Raw genomic sequence first — 20,489 nt, forward strand, 5'->3', positions numbered from 1 at the left:
ATGTATGTATGCTTTGGGTTTTACGTCATACTTAACAATTTTGTCAGTCATAAGATGACGAGTCATTAGGTGCGTATACACATAATGTGTCTGCTTGTAGCAGGGTAAATGCATGTAACCTAAGTGCTGCCGCTAGTGAAGTAACATGTCGAAGACACCAGACATAACACCCCGACCAGTCAAATTATCTAGTCACAACGGACCAACCAGTCCTGTATCCTTGCTGTAACCTCTGACTGCTTGGCACCAAGCAACGTAGAAAGAAGTACCACTTTGGTGTTATAACCCGACCTTCGTTTGCTCCAGGGACTTCGAGAATATATAAACAAATATACACTTTGGACGTAAGCAATGGTCAGGATGCGTGGTAAATATGTAGCAAAACTTGACCGGAATATTCCATGTATAAGTGAATTTGTTCATTGCACAATAGTTCGATATAATAGTGAAAGTCGAATTACTTAATTGCAAAGACATAGTTCCGTAAATAATTATGCGCATACAGTTCTTGACATGCTTTGTGTTGACGTTATCTAACCCGGCCATATATTCGTGAGATTGGTTAACATTTGAACACCATTTACCCAGCTTTGCTTTTGCGTTGATTACATCTGAAAAGTAAGTGGAGAAAAATTAAATAGGAGGGTATATTTATCATACATCTAAAGATTCGAAAAATTAACAACTCAGCTCCCATGAACATAATTTGGCAATTCAATCATTTCTGACCTCGACAGAATTATCCACACATTCTTCATTTGACGCGCTCTTGTCTTGTACTCCCCGACTATGTAGTCAGCTAACATTCTCCTTATACCGTGACGTACATTGATAGATTACAGCTCCAATGAATAATGATGAAATCTGTCTGGTTGAATGTCTACAGGGGTCTATATGAAGTGAATTTATTCATTTATTTGAGTGCTGTATTTTACAGTATTCAGGAATATTTCACTTATAAGACAACGGCCAGCATTAAAGTGGGGGGAGGGAGGGGGTGGGGGTGCAGAGTCCGGCGGAAACACACGACCATTTGCAGATTGCTCGCAGATCTTCCCAAGTGCGACGGGGGAGGAAGCCAGCATGAGCTGGACTTGAACCCGCAGTGACTTGTATTGGTGAGAAGCGCCTGGGTCATCGTAATGCACTAGTACGCTAACACATGAGGTGTATTTATTTATTTATTTGATTGGTGTTTTACGCTTATGCGACGGCGGCCAGCATTATGGTGGGAGTAAACCGAGCGCGGATGAAACCCACAACTATCCACGGGTCAAGTAGTTTACAGTGTCTCATAAATGTTTGGGTACAAATATACAGCACGGGCTTATATTTAGCTACCGTGTTTATTATAAAACAAGTTGCGCATTCTGTTTCATGCTTCGCATATCATTACTGATACCAAACTGTCAGTTTAAATAAAGGAGCATTCTACATATAAATCGAAATACATGAAGGTCGATATATATATATATATATATATATATTTTTTTTTTTTGAATTTTTCCAGCCATGTAAAATGGTTCTACATCAGATTCCATGGTGGTGCATTGTGAAGCAGAAGGTATCGGTGATGTCGTATTCATATTTTTTTTTCATTTAAAACACTTCGTTTCAACGTCCATACCTGGATGCAGTTATAGATCCACATGTGCATGCATTTTGAGCGATGCATTCTAGCGGTCTGTGTTTGTTAACTCGGAAAAAAAACTTGATGTGTCGTCGCTAACTCCAATATGGTCAGAAAATGCGACTACAGAGTCCAAAGTTTCAAGAGCAGTTTACTAGTTTCCAAACAATATATAAAACACAGATCGGTGCATGCTAAACAATTTCTGCACGAGGAATGGGATGACTAATCATAGGACTGAATCACGACATGTCACACCACATGCATGTATCGTGTATAGGCCCATACAGACATTAAATATAAGCCTACATTCCATAACAATAATTATAGATCCTCTGCATGTAACATTTATCCCAACTGTCCATCTCTTTTATTAATCGTTAGAGGCTAACTCGAAAGGCGGGGAGTGGGGTGGGAGTTTTCTTGTTTCTCCTCTTTTTTTTTTTTGTTTTCGAATGTATTGTTTCTCTAGTTACCGGTATCTGTTTTCTTTCACGCTTACTACACGTAGGGCTTCATGTGTTTCCCACCGACTTTCTGTTTTGCTTCCAACAGAGTATGTTGTTTCTCCAACACTTTCTGTCCTGTTGCCCTTTCACTGTTTTGTTTCAAAATGGCTACATGTATATGACTTGTTTCTGTATTTTTTTTCTCCACTATCTCTCTTGTTCCCCTATCATGCTTCCCACTGTTTTCTTCTCCTTTGACTTAAGTCTTGTTTCCCATTGACTGTCTTGTTTTCCACTATGGTTTTTCCTCTGGCTTTGTCTTTTTCCCTTGTCTTGTTTCAGAATGACTACATGTATATGTCTTGTTTCCCACTGACTATATGTCTTGATCCTAACGCTGTCTGTCTTGTCTCCTTAGCTATCTGTCTAGCTCCCCACTGACAATGTGTCTTGTTTTCCACTGACAACAAGTCATATTTCCCAATGTCTATGAGCTTTGATCCACACTGATCCTGTTTCCCACTGATCATCTATCTTGATTCCAGGTGACTATCTATAGCCTAACTTATATGCCCTCGTCTGTCTGTCTTGTTTTCTGCGACTATCTGACTTGTTTCCCACTGAATATAGGTCTTGATTCAACTTGTTTTTCACTCACCATCTGTACTCTTCCTCAGTGAGAAACAAAACAGATACTAACAATGTCTTTGTTTCACATTGATTTACATGCATCTTTCTTGTTCCCACTGGGTATCAATATTTTGTCTACGATATCAGTATCATGCTATCTGAGGGGGCTAGTGGTTGAATACTGGTTTGCCCACAACAGTACAAAGCACCGAAATTCCCTCAACCTTTCATATATGAAAGAGCACATTTCAACGCATTTTAATTACCTTTATAATTTGATTTGGGAGACAAATCTACTTTGGTTGTGTTGTCTAAAATTCAGCATATTCAAGGCTTCACAAAAAGTATAATTTTACCAGTATCTGGGGCCAACTTCATGAAGCGCACTTAGTTAAGTAAGCCCTTAACTACCATGGCAACGTATGTTGTAGAGACATAATCTGCACTTAGCTAATTAAGTCCTTAACTACCATGACAATGTATGTTGTAGAGATGTGAAGTGCACTTAGCTAAGTAAGCCGTTAACTACCATGATAACGTATGTTGTAGAGATGTGAAGGGCACTTAGCTAAGTAAGCCGTTAACTACCATGGTAACGTATGTTGTAGAGATGTGAAGGGCACTTAGCTAAGTAAGCCGTTAACTACCATGGTAACGTATGTTGTAGAGATGTGAAGGGCACTTAGCTAAGTAAGCCGTTAACTACCATGGTAACGTATGTTGTAGAGATGTGAAGTGCACTTAGCTAAGTAAGCCGTTAACTACCATGGTAACGTATGTTGTAGAGATGTGAAGTGCACTTAGCTAAGTAAGCCGTTAACTACCATGGTAACGTATGTTGTAGAGATGTGAAGTGCACTTAGCTAAGTAAGCCGTTAACTACCATGGTAACGTATGTTGTAGAGATGTGAAGTGCACTTAGCTAAGTAAGCCGTTAACTACCATGACAACGTATGTTGTAGAGATGTGAAGTGCACTTAGCTAAGTAAGCCGTTAACTACCATGACAACGTATGTTGTAGAGATGTGAAGTGCACTTAGCTAAGTAAGCCGTTAACTACCATGGTGACGTATGTTGTAGAGATGTGAAGTGCACTTAGCTAAGTAAGCCGTTAACTACCATGGTAACGTATGTTGTAGAGATGTGAAGTGCACTTAGCTAAGTAAGCCGTTAACTACCATGGCAACGTATGTTGTAGAGATGTGAAGTGCACTTAGCTAAGTAAGCCGTTAACTACCATGGCAACGTATGTTGTAGAGATGTGAAGTGCACTTAGCTAAGTAAGCCGTTAACTACCATGACAACGTATGTTGTAGAGATGTGAAGTGCACTTAGCTAAGTAAGCCGTTAACTACCATGGTAACGTATGTTGTAGAGATGTGAAGTGCACTTAGCTAAGTAAGCCGTTAACTACCATGGTAACGTATGTTGTAGAGATGTGAAGTGCACTTAGCTAAGTAAGCCGTTAACTACCATGGTAACGTATGTTGTAGAGATGTGAAGTGCACTTAGCTAAGTAAGCCGTTAACTACCATGGTAACGTATGTTGTAGAGATGTGAAGTGCACTTAGCTAAGTAAGCCGTTAACTACCATGATAACGTATGTTGTAGAGGTCGCTGCGAATATTCTTTAGAATTAAGAGCGTAAATCAGAGTCTTCAACAAAGAAAAAAAAACATGACATTCACTTTTTTTGGTGGATATCAAAAGCCTAATATGGACGGGTCTGGGAATAACTGCAGTGAATGATTAATAGTTTGGTCTAATGATTGGTGTTTATTGTCGTTCTTAAAAATATTTCACGTCTATGTAAACAGCTTTCATTTTCATGGAAACCTGATTACCAGAGAAACACCAATCAAAAATACAATGTATCAGTGATTTAATAGAGGATATATTAATAGACATTATGTTTCTTTAGGCAAATGTTTTGATACATGTGATTTCCAGTAGAGAAACGTTCACAGCAACATGACAAAGGAAATAGCCGTGTAAGGGGAGGTAACCCCTCCACACAAAGCTCCAATTTTATCTCCTCATGGACTTGATTGCTTTCGATTCATGAATTAACCATACACCAAGCTGCAAAGTTCATAGAACTCTTAACCAATCTGCGCTGATTGAGTGTTAAACAATGATTCGTTTTATATACTATTAGCCCTCAACCAAAATGGTTGTACATGTAAGTTGAGTTCAACCTGAATTTTCCTGATTTCAGCTGCACATATACGTGTACATGCAAAATGGAATGATCACTGTAATGTGTTAGATTATCCTTGATGCAGAGTAAAGCTGGTCTTCAGCTGTGGAGATCCGAGTTCAAGTTCTAACATGTTCCACAGAATGAATGCACCAATGCGGTGAGTTCAAGTCCAGCTCATGCTGGCTTCCTCTCCGGCCGTACCTGGGGAGGTCTGCCAGCAACCTGCGGATGGTCGTGGGTTTTCCCCGGGCTCTGCTCGGTTTCCTCCCACCATAATGCTGGCCGCTGTCGTATGAGTGAAATATTCTTGAGTACGGCATAAAACACCAATCAAATAAATCAAATAAATATGTATGTTGTAGAGATATGGAGTGCACTTAATTAAGTACGGTAAGCCATTAACTACCATGGCAACATATGTTGTAGAGATATGAAGTGCACTAGGCTAAGGGCTACTTAACACTAAGAACGCTTCATGCAACTGGCACCAGAAAAATGCCCTCGGAACAACCTCAAAAAACACCTTGCAAATCTGTGCAACTGTTGAAAAATTATACTAGGTGCGCTAAATGTACATGTTGTATGTGTACTGTATGTGTGGATTACATGTGTATGTGTGGATTACATGTGTATGTGTGGATTATATGTGTATGTGTGGATTACATGTGTATGTGTGGATTACACGTGTATGTGTGAGAACTGCAGGTGTATAGAATGTACTCCATATACTCATACAAGGTATACTGGAGATATTTGAGGTACATGTATGTCTGAGCACTATTCAGGTGCAGCATATAATCTGAATGAATGAATGAATGAATGCTTGAGGTTTAAATTCATACTTAACAGTTTTTCCGTCAAATCACGACAAGGAGCCATTCGATGTGTGTACATAAACTGTGTCTTCTTGTGGCAGGGCGAGTCCATGATACCAAAGTGCTGCCACGACTCAAGTATCATGCCGAAGACACCAGACATGACTTACTAGCCCCACCAAGTCACACTATACTTTCACCGGGCCAACCAGTCCTGTTTCCTTGCTCTAACCTCTCAGTATTGGGCGCAAAGCGAGGCAGCAACAAGTACCAGTTTTAGCGTCTTGGTATGACTCAACCCGGATTTGATCTGGCCTCTGTGTCTCAACTTTGAAGCAGAAGCTCTAACCATTAGTCCATCGAAGTGGTCGCATGCATGAGGTGTACTGGAGGTGTACTGGAGGTGTATATGAGATTAATATCTCATATACACCTAAAGTACAACTCAGTGAAGGTGCACTCTGAGAAGACTGTACCTGCAAATGGACTGACAGACAGCAGCACAAACATGTGTGTATAGTAATCACTTTCTGATCTATCATAATCAAGGAAGCTGCCGACAGATTTGCAAGTTGCACACAGTGGCCGACAGTCAGATGTGACACAGTCTCACTCAGGGACATCAATACTTCACACTGACTGACATCAAAGACAGACGGCTTTATTGACTAGTTGCAGCCATGTCAAATTGACTATCTGGTTTCCTTCAACCAAAAAACTATAATACAACCTGTATATTGTCAGGTCTGGTCAGTAAAAATGCAATAATACAAGAAGACGAAGGCCTTAAAACGATACTTTTGATCAATGCTAATCTAATTGAATTTTTGCTTTTCTTTTAGAGTAACCCAAGGGATTACTTTTCGCAAAATATCAGGCATATATGTGCATGTGTTAAAGTTCAAAATCTTGCAAAAAAGATTCCAAAATTTATAAAGTGGATTGCATTATAACATCTTCAAATATTAGAATATTTTAATACTGCATAAAACACTGTAGGCACCACGTCTGATGTTTACAGAAAATTTAATTTTATCAATCAATATGGAATTTTTCCCAAAATCTCTGGTATAACCTCTTTAATTTATTTATTTATTTCATTTGTATTTTACGCTGACTTGCGGAAGAAATTAATCAACTTTTAAATCAAACACAAGCAAACTTACATGTAAGTTGCCCTATGGATGAATTCATTGGAATCAAGCAACCTGTGTCACTTAAATGAGAAGAACACATAAAAATGATGCCAAAACCAGATGAAAGAGCATCAAAATTTGTTTGCAACTATCATCTTTAATATTTTGGGGGATTTTTCTTTTTCAAGAGAAAAGGGTATTTGAAAATATTTTTGTACACTGGGTATTGGGGACCAAGTTTTGGTATTTATAGTTGTTGCATAATAATGTTCTAAATAAGGATGTGAGGCTTGTCTAATATATTTACTTGAGTGTAAATTTGTTGTTTGTATCAAAACATGTGAATTTAACCTAAATTATGAAAATATTTATGAACATATTAAAAATATAAATATGATCCAAACTGAGGTTTAATACATTTGTTAGCTGAAAAGAACAAATTCTAGTGCAAAAATATTTATTAAACCTGTGTTACATCCTCATTTATGACATTATTAAACAAAGACTATAAATACCAAAAGGTGGTCCCAAGTACGCACCATACAAAAATTATTTTCAAGTGTGTTTTTCTCCTTAAGGAAAAATCGGAAAAAATATTGAAGACAACATTTAGGAATACCTTTTCGCACTTTTTCATCTGAATTTACGTCATTTTTATATTTTCACCTTTAAAAAGACTAAACTTTGTGTGAAATTCAGTAGCTTCCATGATGTAAGCAAAAAAGTCTTTTTTGCATTACACAACAGCTGTTAAAACCAATAAATCAATGCATGATGGACATCATGAAATGCACGATGGACATCATGAAATGCACGATGGACATCATGAAATGCATGATGGACATCATGAAATGCACGATGGACATCATGAAATACCTTTGAATTTGGAAAAACAAGCCACATACATGAAAACCCATCTTTAATATTGTCACCTTTTAACAGCTTTGTAAATTAAAATACCTCGAGATTTGTCATTGAAAACTTTCTTCAATTCAAAATACTTCTGCATCATTTCTAAGAATTTGGAATCTCGCTCGTACCTGACTTTGCAAGATATAAAAATCACAGTTTTTTCATCGCTGAGATGGCGAAATGTCTTCACCAAGTCGTCAAAAGTCTCTTCGATATATATGACATCAGCACCTAGAATCACCTGGAATGGTTTGGGAAACTCTGTCAGATCGCTTGTCCAGTCCAATGTCGTGACAGAAACATTGTACTTATCCACATCAATGTTGTCATGAACCACAGAATTTAGGTAACCCATGGCAACCTCCCTCTCTGTTATCGTTACTCTACCACCTAAAATACACACAGAAGAAAAGAAAAAGGCATTCAGAGAATATTGGTAGTTCACCGGATTGAGCAGTTTGTAAAACTGCATAATGTTCAAGTCATGTGATAGACCCTGATATTGACCTCTAAACCAAAAAATAAAAAAAATAAATAAATAAATAAATATAGAATGATTAACACTGTCATACACAGATATTATCCTTTAATTATATAGTGCTAAGATCTTGCCATTAAGACAACAAGAAAGATTATAATCCTAACACTGTCACAACAAGCACTGTTTATTGTAAAGATTGCTGAGCAGTGACTTCCTAGATCAGGGGTGTAGTGTGGATCTTCACCGGCGGGGGTGCGGATTTGACAAGAGCAGAATGACTATCACAGTCTATTTGGTGAGGGCGGAGGGGCCGCCTAGGCCCCGGAAGCTCTGGGATGTTAGATTGCCGGAGAGAGAATCTGAGTGATTTCGAAGAGTTTCCAATGCAGATTTGGCCAATGTGTAAACATTCATTTTCACATTAAAAGAAAGACACAAAAACAACTCAAGTTCATCTTAGGTGGGGTTGAAAACAGGCTGTCCCTGAATATATAGTATTTATTGTCATGGGTTCCAGAGTTACAAACAGTAAAACACTCTATGACTTGCTATCTGTGTACTGTGGGTAGTCACTGGAAGCCTATGATTGGCCAAAAACTTTAACCATGCTGGACATTGACACTGACAGTATCTCCCTCTCACAATACATCTCCTTACTTCGTAAGGCAAGTTAATGAAATAGAGGATATTACACAGCCAAGGTTGAATACCATAAATATTGTTCGAGTGACAGGTGGAAATGATAACCCACGAGACGTGAAGCCTTACATCCTGACATTTTCTCTACATGTATATAAATGTGTATCAGTTTATCTGTTGCATCCGTGAAAAAATGTGAAGACAAAATGTGCCATCTTCGTCGTATTTCTGATTCTATTCATACGTGCTGCAATTTCGCTCACCTCTACACTCATAAAACTTTTTGGCTGTTTTAAACCCTGTCTGTAAGTAACTATACATTCTACAAAGGTGCTTAACGCTAATGCAATATAGATATTTACCTAACTTAAGCAGATGAAGAATTTCTACCTCTTTTTTGGCCGAACTATATATGTACAAAAGTAGTTCCAGCAAGGTCAACTGTGGGTCATGGGTCACGGTCTCCAGCAGAGTAATAGCAAAATGTAATAACAAAAGTAATATCTACCTAGTGAAGATATCATTTTTATCAGTGAAGGAAATACTAGAATTTCACTGATGTATATAAAAAATAAAATGGTATACACATTAGGACAGTCACCTCTGAAGCAAAGATGTAATGACATTCATTCTGTGGTTATTTATTTATTTATTTGATTGGTGTTTTACGCCGTACTCAAGAATATTTCACTTATGCGACGGCGGCCAGCATTATTTTGGGAGGAAACCGGGCAGAGCCCAGCGGAAACCCACAGCCATCCGCAGGTTGCTGGCAGACCTTCCCACCTACGACCGGAGAGGAAGCCAGCATGAGCTGGACTTGAACTCACCGCATTGGTGCATTCATTCTGTGGAACATGTTAGGACTTGAACTCGGATCTCCACAGCTGAAGACCAGCTTTACTCTGCATCAAGGATAATCTAACACATTACACTGATCATTCCATTTTGCATGTACACGTATATGTGCAGCTGAAATCAGGAAAATTCAGGTTGAACTCAACTTACATGTACAACCACATTGGTTGAGGGATAATGGTATATCAAATGAATCACTGTATAACACTCATACAGTGTAGATTAGTTAAGAATTCTATGAACTTTGCAGCTTGGTGTATGGTTAATTCAAAAATCGAAAGCAATCAAGTCCATGAGGAGGTAAAATTTGAGTTTTGTGTGGACGGGTTACCTCCCCTTACATGGCTATTTCCTGTGTCATGTTGCTGTGAATGTTTCTCTACTGGAAATCACATGTATTAAAACATCTGTCCAAAGAAACATAATATCTATTAATATAATCTCTATTAATTCTCTGATACATTGTATTTTGGATTGATGTTTCTCTGGTAATCAGGTTTCCATGAAAATGAAAGCTGTTTACATAGACGTGAAATATTTTTAAGAACGACAATAAACACCAATCATTAGACTAAACTATTAATCATTCACTGCAGTTATTCCCAGACCTGTCCATATTAGGCTAATATGAATAACTTTTGATATCCTCCAAAAATATCATTTTTTTGGCTTTTGTTGAACACTATGATTTATGCTCTTAATTCTACAGAATCTTCACTTTTCAGTGTATACAGAGATACATTTCTGCATCAAAAATATGTATACATACGTACATGTGCCATGACCATTAAATGTATTTAGTTATTTCTTTATTCATTTATATATTACCTGACATTATTTATTTATTAAATGAACAACTTAGATCATGCTGCAAAAGTATATTGGTTTATGAATTTATACACAATTTTTACAGTTTTTTAATGTTTCACTGGTTTGCATAATGATACAAATTAATGACAACCCATTGACAAACCATATTTAATTCTGCTAAGAAAATTTGACCAATTTCTTTCTCAATACTTCATTTCATTAGGCATAAATTCACATTATTTAAAATATCCAAGCATATGTCATGATGATAAAACTATGATAATGAAGATATGATGATATTGCTTCAATATTTCAAGGCCAGTTTGGAAAATACAACAGAATGCAAGAATCTGAGACAACCGGCATGAAAGGTTTAAAAAATTCAATTACAATACTTATCGTAAAATTGTATGTGTAATTATCATTTAGATAATACAACTGCACTGGATACTTACCAAGATATGCTGCTATAATTCCCACAATTCCACTTCCTGCCCCGAGCTCTATTATGGTTCTCCCATCCACTAGATGTTGGTTCTGATCAAGATACTCACATAGCACCGCAGCCTGTAAACCAAAATACATTATGCACTTCCGATACATGTACACATGTTTAGCTATGTCATATATACTCATGACATCCATGAGAGGCACAGATATCATATGTTTATTATTTTAAATTTTGAATCCATGGTAACATTTCGACAATCTAAAAGCTTCTAATGAATAAATAATAAACTGTTGATTAAACGGTTTGAAATATGGCAGAAGATTATGTATACATGGAATACGGATGCAGAGACACTGGGCCCTGTGCAATTAATTAATGCACAGTATTAACTGTAAACCAGTCTGAATAAAAACAAAACAAAACAATATTAAACACTAGAATTAAACCAGGCAAAATCTGGCTGTTTAACGTTAAAACATCGACCTACTGCATCCCATACAACTGCAGCCACGCCGAGTTCTTTCCAGTTCTGTTTGACAACTATTTTCTGTCTGCCGATGTGGAATTCGCGTACAGGTTTGTGAAACAGAGGCAAACTACTTTCGTCATAAGGCACGATAGCTAAGGAACTTGACATTTTGACCTTTTCCTCTGGAGCAGTTTTCGACGAAACCGTGTTCGTGTCGATATCACAAGCAGCAGTGTCGCGGTCAGTGTCACTGTCAATGTTGATAATGGAAGGCGTGGGACTTTCGCAGGGATGTATTTGTCCAAAACTCAAACCTGTCTGGCAAAAGACCAGAATAGAAAATAAACACAATTTGCAATGAATAGATCTATGCAGAAAAAGACAGCGCATCAGTTCCATTTTTGGTCAAAATCGACTTCAGCAATGCATTTTCCTAACCACATGTGGCATTGTTTTGGTCCGTCCGCCATGCTGGTATGATGTAAAAGCTTAACCAGAGAAATAAAGTATCAGAACAAACTTTTTTATTTTCCTCAAGTAGTGCCTCCCAATAGATGTCAGTTTACAACATTTGAATGAAAATCAGAAAATAGTTTGATATTTGACGCAGATTTATTGATCAATGAAGATTTTCTAGTAGATTCATCTGCCGTTTTTATTTTGGTATGGATTTTGCAATTACTATCGCGTGACAGCGCGCGATCATAGGTTATGCAGGTTTCTATGCCAACCGTAAACAACATGAATGGTCTTGTTTTCAAGCACAAAGGAAAACGAGTTGACTTAACTGCGGCATTTCGGTTGCAAATGACTTAAAATTACAGTAACAGTCGCAACTTTGAATCAAGGAAGTCAGTATGCCCGGTAGTAAGAAAGCAAGTGAATGTGGTAAGTATTTAATATCTTTAAAAATCATGTGCTGTGATTTACGTTCGACGGTTGATCCTCGTGGGGAAAATGGAGGGAAGTTGAATTCAAACTGAAGAGTTCAGGACTGACACTGACACTAAAGTTACAGTGCCACTGAATCTGTAGGTATACATGTATGAGCAAATATAGGCTATAAGGCAGTTCTATTTGGCTTCCTACCTTTCTGTACAGATCGACCGCCGGTTTAAAACATATGGCTAATTTGATCTATGCATATGATTTGCATTGGTATGACTGTACTACAGGTTTTAATTTTAAAATTTCTTGAGACCCGTTCTCACGGTGCAATTTGTAGGACCAACTTATAGCGTACAACCAAGTCGAATCTTCAGAACACCTGAATCGTTTCGATTTTTATCACATTTAACCAATGGTGAGCTAGTCAAAAGAAATTGACATACAGTATAGTTTTGAGCACCCAGGTTCCTGGCAAGGAGGTGAAACATAACAGAGCTAAATGGGTTATATGCTAATGTCTGTGGATTCATCAAGTTCAAAATACTACAGGACAAAGAAACTATCATATTTGAAGTATACATTCTGACTACTTTTCCAGAAAGAATATTTTACCTAAAAGCTATATTTTTCATGCTAAAATTGGTGCTTATCTCACCTAGGTTAAATTTGCCTTGTTTTCACCTCCAGTACTTTGGTCACATGACCAAAGAATGTGCTGATGATTGGCTCAGAGCAGCTGTGACATCACTGCAAAAGTATGACTAGAGAAAGGTCTATTTTGATGCCAGAAATTGCATGCACTGGCCAATCAAATTGCTTCAAATGTTTCCACTATGCATGAGTACTACCGGCAAACCAGACTGGTTTTAACCCTGACTGAAACCAAGCTTTTTGGTTTTTCTTAGTAAAAAGGGTGCAATGTACATCATGCTTAATTTAAATAGATCTTCATCGCTCGAAGACCTCACCATGACTAACATGACCTTAACAGTGCCAGACCTTAGCAGTGGAGCCGAATGAGAAAAATGCGATGTTAGATGCGCATGGTTTTTTTTGTCAAATACTACAAGTTGGTACTACTAAATTGCATCTGTTTCATACAGGCCAATACATGTACGTTCATTTCTGTATTCTGAATTCAAGTGTCTGTATTCAGTGAAACATGCAGTCAGCTCAGTCTGAGATTGTCTTAATTACTACACATACTAGTTGCAGAATGTAACACTCTGTATCGAACAACATGAAGTGTTGGCTCTACAATAAGTCACATTTACCACATCTTCACATGAGCATTAAATCTTCCTTAGCGTAAATTGATGTCAGTCATGTGGACACCATAGTCAGTTAACCTGTTCTGATTCTTGCCGAACCGAAAATGATCCATAACAACTGCACAAACTCACAAAATAATTACATTATCAGACACTACACCTACTTTGACTGCCATCTAGTTCTGATAGTTCTGATTTTTGCTGGTTCACTCCCTCTTGGATGATGGCGCTAATCGCTTCAGCCTCAACCATTCTCACAAGCGATCAAGGTGGTGACAGACAGCTTATGGTCACAGTGGGTATAGTGTCTGAAAATGTTTTTATTTTGTGAATTTGTGCAGTGGTCATGGATTGTCTTTGGTTTGGCGAGAATCAGAACAGGTTAGTTGATTATGGGGACCACTCGGCTGACGTTGATGTATTCTAGGGAAGATTTCATGTGCATGTGGAGATGTGGTAAACACAGAAGTAGTTATTCCCTGTAACTCTCACAACACTTTGTGTTGATTGATACAAAGAGATACATGTACATTCCGCAATTCCACACATATGTACTGTATATACATGTTTAGATAAACATGTTCATGTATACAGTTGCTATTTTAAAATTCTGATATCGATCATTTCAGTGTCACATTGAATATGAGAAATTAAAACAGCACACTGATTCTGTCCAGATGAACGAATATACGCATAGAGTATTCTAAGCCAGATCTGAGCCTCGGGTTGCTGTTACGTGCAGTTCCATTGACCTAACTGTGATGGCTTTGTTGAACAGAACCTGCCCATTTCTACTGACACCGACAAGGCTAACTTTTTTAGTACCCCTTAGACAGTACATATCGATCAGGCCATTGGCTTAATTTGTATCAAAGCTTGTCGTACCCTGTCCTTTAATCGAAAGTTATTTCGTAACAGTTAAGGTCTTTTAATATATGCTGTACCTGGTAAATTAGCTAGCGAGATGTATCAGTATGTCATGCAATGATCGTGATGATCAAGGTCATACATCTATAAACACTATCAGGCAAACATGTGCCCTAATTCTTCAGGCCTTTTTGCATATGAAAGAGTGGCTTTCAGTGCAATTTGTGCACCCTTTTCATTGGATTTTGACAACAAAACTACACTTATTGGTTCTAAATAAACATCTTGCAAACATGCGAAAATGTTGAAGAATTACAATACATCACTTGTAGTTGCTATTAGATGAGAAAGACTAATTGGCTGATGTACATGTACATACAAACATTATGTGTATACATGTACATTTTAATATTGGTGACACAGAGCAAAGAAAACTGTTACACTTATAAAATCCTAAATCTGATCAGAAATAGTTGTACAAAATGAATGTTTGTTTCCTTTGAAGGCTGGTTTTACCATGCTCCTGCCCGGACAGCCTCGCAGTCTGACGAGCCTGCCCCTGCTCCGGCACCCTCACAAATTCCAGGCCTGAGTGATCTCCCTTATGAGGAGGAACAACCACGACTGACAAACCTCCGTGACACAGATACCAAGTACATCAGGCTGGCAAAGCAAGGTGGAAGACCAGGTACATGTGTGAAATTAGAAATCTGGGGGAGGGGCAAGTGAAGGGTGCTTTGATGAGAATGTCAAGCTCAACAAATATTGCTGCTTGCCACAGTACTGGTACAATATTGTTGATGTGTAAAAATTCTTAACATAGGCATTCATTCGTTAATTACAATATGTAATTCAGTGTCATTGTGTAAAACACCAATGTTCTTCTATGTGTCTCTCGTGCAGCCATGCTCACAATTAAAATTTAAAACTGCATTTACTTTAGAAGCTGTCTGCAAGGCATAACAATACAGAAAACCATACGTCACTAAAATAATTTTTGAAAAAAATATACAGAGGAAATGAAACAGATCTGTGCATAACACAGCCAGTCATCTATTAATTGGTATCAGCCAATTAATTTTTTTAATTTTTAAGCATTTTATTGCTTGATTGGTAACAGGGTTTAAATTAAACTGAGGAATGTTTTTCTTAGTCCATGTTGGTAGCCCGTGAGATACGTGAAGAAAGAAAACTAGACTGTGGCTGTCTGGGAAAAACACCACTCTTGACCAGCTATCTGAGAAACCTAATCTGAAACCTTTGTTTCCTTCTTGTTACAGACCTATTACAGATGAAACAGTTTCCATCTCCACCTAAGGAGGCACAGGGCTACCCACGATGCGAGTGGTTTTACTTACAGGATAATGCCGCATCTGATGCTGCTGAAAAGCCAGAAGAAAAGTAGGCTGACTTCTTGACTTGCCACTTGACAGCTGTTCAGTGTTGACAGGTTATCTCTAAATTAATCTGTTCTTTTGGTTTTTTGTTTCCATTTTTGTAATTTTTTTTCTATTCAGGGTATGTTAATGTAAATGTAGCCTCTTGCAATGAAATAATATAACTTATGGACAATCTGTCTTAAGTGATCTGGCAGTCTGTGCTTGGGATGTGAGAATTGATGGGGGTTTGTCATTTTCTGTGCTTTTTGATACTAGCTGAATTAAATTTCACATGTAAAATTAAACTATATGAAATAGTAGTTCCTAATAAAATTGCATTAATTTATAAACATGTCAATTTTATCTCTCATGTATACATTCAGTGAAATAAAACCTATGCAGTTGTGTTGTATATAAATGTAGCAACAAGTACTGTAATCAGTTTAGAATAGAAAAGATTTAAAATTATCCATGATGGTTCCAAAGGAATGTATTTTATTATTATTTTGAAAGCTTAGATGTTTGCAACAGAATTCAATCTCACTTTCCCCATTTTTTTTTTCCCTTTGCTTTAACCAGGCCTTACGAGTTTAAACTACCAGAGTACATGGTGCATCGGCCAAGACAACAGCCTGTCGACTTTGAGGCTCATGATGGATCAGATCCAAACAGCCGATACAACAAACGGGCCCCTTACGCCTTTGACAAACTAACTACCTATGAAAGAGAAGGGGAATCGGCTGCGGATAAAATGTCCATGAAAATCCCAGAGGCCAAGAAATATGGCTACGGTGTACGGCAGGGCAAGAAAGTAGTGCTGAAGAAAACAGGGCCAGCTCCGGAGAGAGTGAAGCCTGTGACTACCTCCCAGGTATCCTCAATGGATACAAAACCTAAATATCAGGCTATGTGAGTGGTGATTTCTCAGTTTTTTGATTCCTCTCTTATGTTCATTGTTTTCTCATCTAATTAATGCATCCCTCCAATCAAACACGATCCATGATTTCAGTCACCCAGGTGTCTTTTCATTCATTCATAAATACATCTGTCTATTCACTAGTACGCTTGTTCATCTAACAATTCATCCATCCATTTCTTTATCCATCCATTAATTCCTTCATCCACCCATCCTTCTATGATTTATTCATCGGTATACATATGAATCCATTCATTTGTTCACTCAGTCATTTGTTCATCTATCCACAGATCCAGTCATCTACTTAGCCAATGCCATCTGTTTACCTACATGTATATCTCTGGGAAGGGCAAAGTATTTGGGCTTTCTAACCAAATACCTTGATTTTTGGTTGTCTTATTTCTAAGATGGGGCCTTTGTGGCAGAAGGGTTTAGCACGCTGGCGCGGTGCACTAACCTAAGAGTCTCTCACCAGCGTGGTCGCAGTGAAGTCAAGCTCATGCTGATTTCGTCTCTGGACGTATGTGGGAAGATCTGTCAACAACCTGCGGATACTTATGGGTTTCGTCTGGGCTCTGCCTGATTTCCTCACACCATAATGCTGGCTGCTGTCGTATAAGTGAAATATTCTTGAGTACAGCACAAAACACCATTCAAATAAATAAATATTTTTAAGAGCTAAATTTGTACCACTCAGTGCTGTATTGTGGTTTTTCAGTCATTTTGCTCTTGTAACTCAGCAATAATTTTGTTGTCTTTTAACTCCACAGGCCTGAACCTAAAGATTTGGGTCAATCTGGTACTGTGATGAGCACACTGCTGTCTTACGGCTACGAGAGAGAGTGGCACGACAGACTGAAGAGGTGGCAGTCCAAGCAGGAGCAGGCACGAGAGACACTGGCGATCATGAGGAGCCCTGATGGCCCTCCCACAGGGGCCTTGAATAAAAGGATAGACTCGGGCAAATCCAGGTAAACATGATAAACATGTAGTACACATTACAAGCGATGTTCAATGAATCTGTGGTAAAGCAACAGGAAACTCACAGAACTCCTTCCTGCCTGTATCAAGAGGGTCCAAAGCTGTGAACTAATTTGTTCTATCCTTTATTACATCACAATGGGAACCTGTCAAACGTCTGGCAGCAGGATCTTGACATCATTTTGTTGATGTTAAAGGTTCCTGTCCCAGCTCATCATGATGATGTCACACAAAAGACAGTACAAGGTTACAACAGAAACTGATAGATTGTAACTTTGTGAATGCTGTGCCAAAATCCATATTTGACGAAACAGTGGACCAAGATCTTGCTTCACACCAACACCACCTCACGGGATTAAAAAATATACCTCCTCCCCATTATCAGTGTGTGTGTGCTCATAAAACATATATGAAATACACACGCACTGCAACATCAAGGAAGAAAACAATGCCCTCTACTGTCATTTGGACCTTCGGTTTAACTCATACTCATGTCCAAAACCTTCTTTCTGTCCAGTTCTTTTTGATTATGTGTTAATCTTTTGATACATAAGAGAGCACTTCACATCTAGATAGCATTATTGAGATTGTCGTTAAGAAACAGAAATCATCATTCTTGATGAGAGAGGTCATGGGTCAATACCAGTCAAGTCCAAAAGGTGAAAATAAGGTTTTTTTTGGGTACTTCCTGTCTTATAGCATTAAGGATAGAGAATTCATGTACTAGAATTGTCTTGTGTGAAAGACATCATATTTGGCATGATGTTTTGGTGAGGCAGCACTCTCAATATGTCAGCAGCTGGACGTGCCAGAAGAAAACACTGCTGGAGCCACTTTCACAAAACTTCGTCAATCAGTTTTTCGTAACTATTGTAAATGACGTCATTTTATGGCACTAGGACCAAAAACATCACGATTTTCTGACTGACTGTTATGAAACTTCACTACATTAGCGCAGCCTTTACATGTAGTTTCTTTCCAGGATATTTAATTATTTATTGTGTTTGCATTTTTTTTTTCCAGAGATGAAGAAGAGTTGTTTAAGCTTAGCAGGTATGTAACGGTTTGATTACCTTTGTGACTGCAAGATTCCAGTGATATATTTGAGGGCAAAAATGTTACAGTGGTGAACTCGTAAAACTCTCTCAAAACGGTCCAAAGCTGTGAACTCTTGTATTATTTCCTTTATTTTATATATATTAAAAATATATATTTTATAACCACAGTTTATTCACGATTTTAAACACATATGTTTTACGTTACCATGGTAATTAATGCTAACCAATCATCTGTTACAGACACATTGTAGCCTCCCCTCTTATTTCTATCTAATTTGTTAGCTGGATTTATTCTTTGGGTCATATAAAAAAAACTGGGACTATATATCAGTAACTTTTAACTGAATGACTGTACAATATCGAATTTCTTATTGTTTGATAGAGCAGCCAGCTCAACACGAAGCATCAAGCGTGTGCGTTGTGGAGAGTGAAAATATAGTATTTGTAGACGTCTAAACAAATCAGATTTTTTTTTTTGGACTTTGTGTCAGTTTTATTATTATTTTTTATTTATTTTGTTCGTATTTCTTTCTCCACAGATTCAAGAATGTTCCCCCACGAGTGGACGACCGCCAAAAACCAGAGCTGTTAAAGTCGGCCGCTGTTCATTAAATGGTGCATGCAGTTGCCTCCCCTTGATTGTATTCACTCTTCACAGTATTACATCGTTTTCACTCAAAACTGTTTGAACACAGAAGTATTGAAGTTAACTCCGAGGAAGACGCAAGATGTGCGTTTGATAAAATCAAGTGCTCTGATATCCGACGATTGTTTTATTATCATTATGATTTATCATGTTGACCTGCGTTTGGGGAATCAAGGGAGACAATCGTTTAATTGTTAGCGTGTTAGCTTGCGTTGCACATACAGGACGTACGTGTATATGTAATTCGTTAAGTCGTCTTTGTATTTTACACAGGCTTCGAAGAATATTTTTCGCAATATTTGAATATCCACTTTTTAAGACGGTATACACAGATGTATGTATATTCTCAGTATGGCCTGTACTTATATGTTAACCACTGTGTAGATATATATATATTTATATGTACGCTTGTTTTTTTTGTGATGGCGAAATAAAATTGGATCATTTTTCTTTTACATCAGAAGTTTGTATTTATCTGTGCTTGATATATTTGATTGACTCATCAGGTTGGCGTTCAATGCAGTATTATGTACTATTCCACTTACACGGCGTTCCTCACTAAAACCGGAGTAAACTGCAGTAAACCACCGACTATACCAGATAGCTTGCAAATTTTTAGAATTAAAGCGACGGCCGTTTTCGAAAAGAATTTGTAGACTTAAGTTGAAAGTAAGTACAATGTTGACACACTCGTCAAAGATGTTTTGCCGTGGAATTTACTAGTAACTTGGTATGTTTCTAAGGACACTGGCCGATCGGCCGGGACAAGTGGTCCTAAATGAGACATGCGGGTCAGAAATTCAATCACGTTGCGGCTTATTCCGTACTGTTTGTGATACATACGTTACTTCGCGTTTCAAGGAATTGCCTCTCATGACAGAGGGTACATGTATCTTTCTCTCTTTTTTTTTTTTTTTTTTGAAGTACAAAAGTACAACATTGCCGATTGCCAGAAGCAAACTGCAATGATAGTTAACCTTACAAGAAATTCTATCCTCGG

The 20,489-nt window shown here is 37.9% G+C and overlaps 2 protein-coding genes across 2 annotated transcripts; one reads left to right on the plus strand and one right to left on the minus strand.

The window, feature by feature from the left end:
* Positions 1-7,717: 7,717 nt before the first annotated feature.
* On the minus strand, positions 7,718-11,944 carry LOC135464908 (protein N-lysine methyltransferase METTL21A-like). Its single transcript, XM_064742478.1, has 3 exons — positions 11,502-11,944; positions 11,019-11,130; positions 7,718-8,165 (listed from the first exon to the last, which is right to left on the minus strand). Exons 1-3 carry the CDS (start codon positions 11,880-11,882, stop codon positions 7,792-7,794), a joined length of 867 nt encoding a protein of 288 aa, XP_064598548.1. The 5' UTR covers positions 11,883-11,944; the 3' UTR covers positions 7,718-7,791.
* Positions 11,945-12,219: 275 nt separating this feature from the next.
* Positions 12,220-19,925, plus strand: LOC135464815 (uncharacterized protein C7orf57 homolog). Its single transcript, XM_064742380.1, has 7 exons — positions 12,220-12,371; positions 15,015-15,197; positions 15,790-15,910; positions 16,468-16,797; positions 17,575-17,775; positions 18,809-18,838; positions 19,383-19,925. The coding sequence occupies exons 1-7, from the start codon at positions 12,341-12,343 to the stop codon at positions 19,453-19,455; spliced, it is 969 nt and encodes a 322-aa protein (XP_064598450.1). The 5' UTR covers positions 12,220-12,340; the 3' UTR covers positions 19,456-19,925.
* Positions 19,926-20,489: the final 564 nt, after the last annotated feature.

Source organism: Liolophura sinensis, chromosome 4 (genome assembly GCF_032854445.1).
Source record: "Liolophura sinensis isolate JHLJ2023 chromosome 4, CUHK_Ljap_v2, whole genome shotgun sequence".
Taxonomy (NCBI): Eukaryota; Metazoa; Mollusca; class Polyplacophora; order Chitonida; family Chitonidae; genus Liolophura; species Liolophura sinensis.

Coding starts and splice junctions, on each gene's coding strand:
- LOC135464908 (XM_064742478.1), bottom strand. CDS start 11,882: ATGGAACTGATGCGCTGTCTTTTTCTGCATAGATCTATTCATTGCAAA. Junction 11,131..11,501: donor CTGCAGTTGTATGGGATGCA/GTAGGTCGATGT, acceptor TTTGGTTTACAG/GCTGCGGTGCTATGTGAGTA. Junction 8,166..11,018: donor AATTATAGCAGCATATCTTG/GTAAGTATCCAG, acceptor TGTGTATTTTAG/GTGGTAGAGTAACGATAACA.
- LOC135464815 (XM_064742380.1), top strand. CDS start 12,341: ATGCCCGGTAGTAAGAAAGCAAGTGAATGTG. Junction 12,372..15,014: donor TAAGAAAGCAAGTGAATGTG/GTAAGTATTTAA, acceptor TTTCCTTTGAAG/GCTGGTTTTACCATGCTCCT. Junction 16,798..17,574: donor AAACCTAAATATCAGGCTAT/GTGAGTGGTGAT, acceptor TTAACTCCACAG/GCCTGAACCTAAAGATTTGG.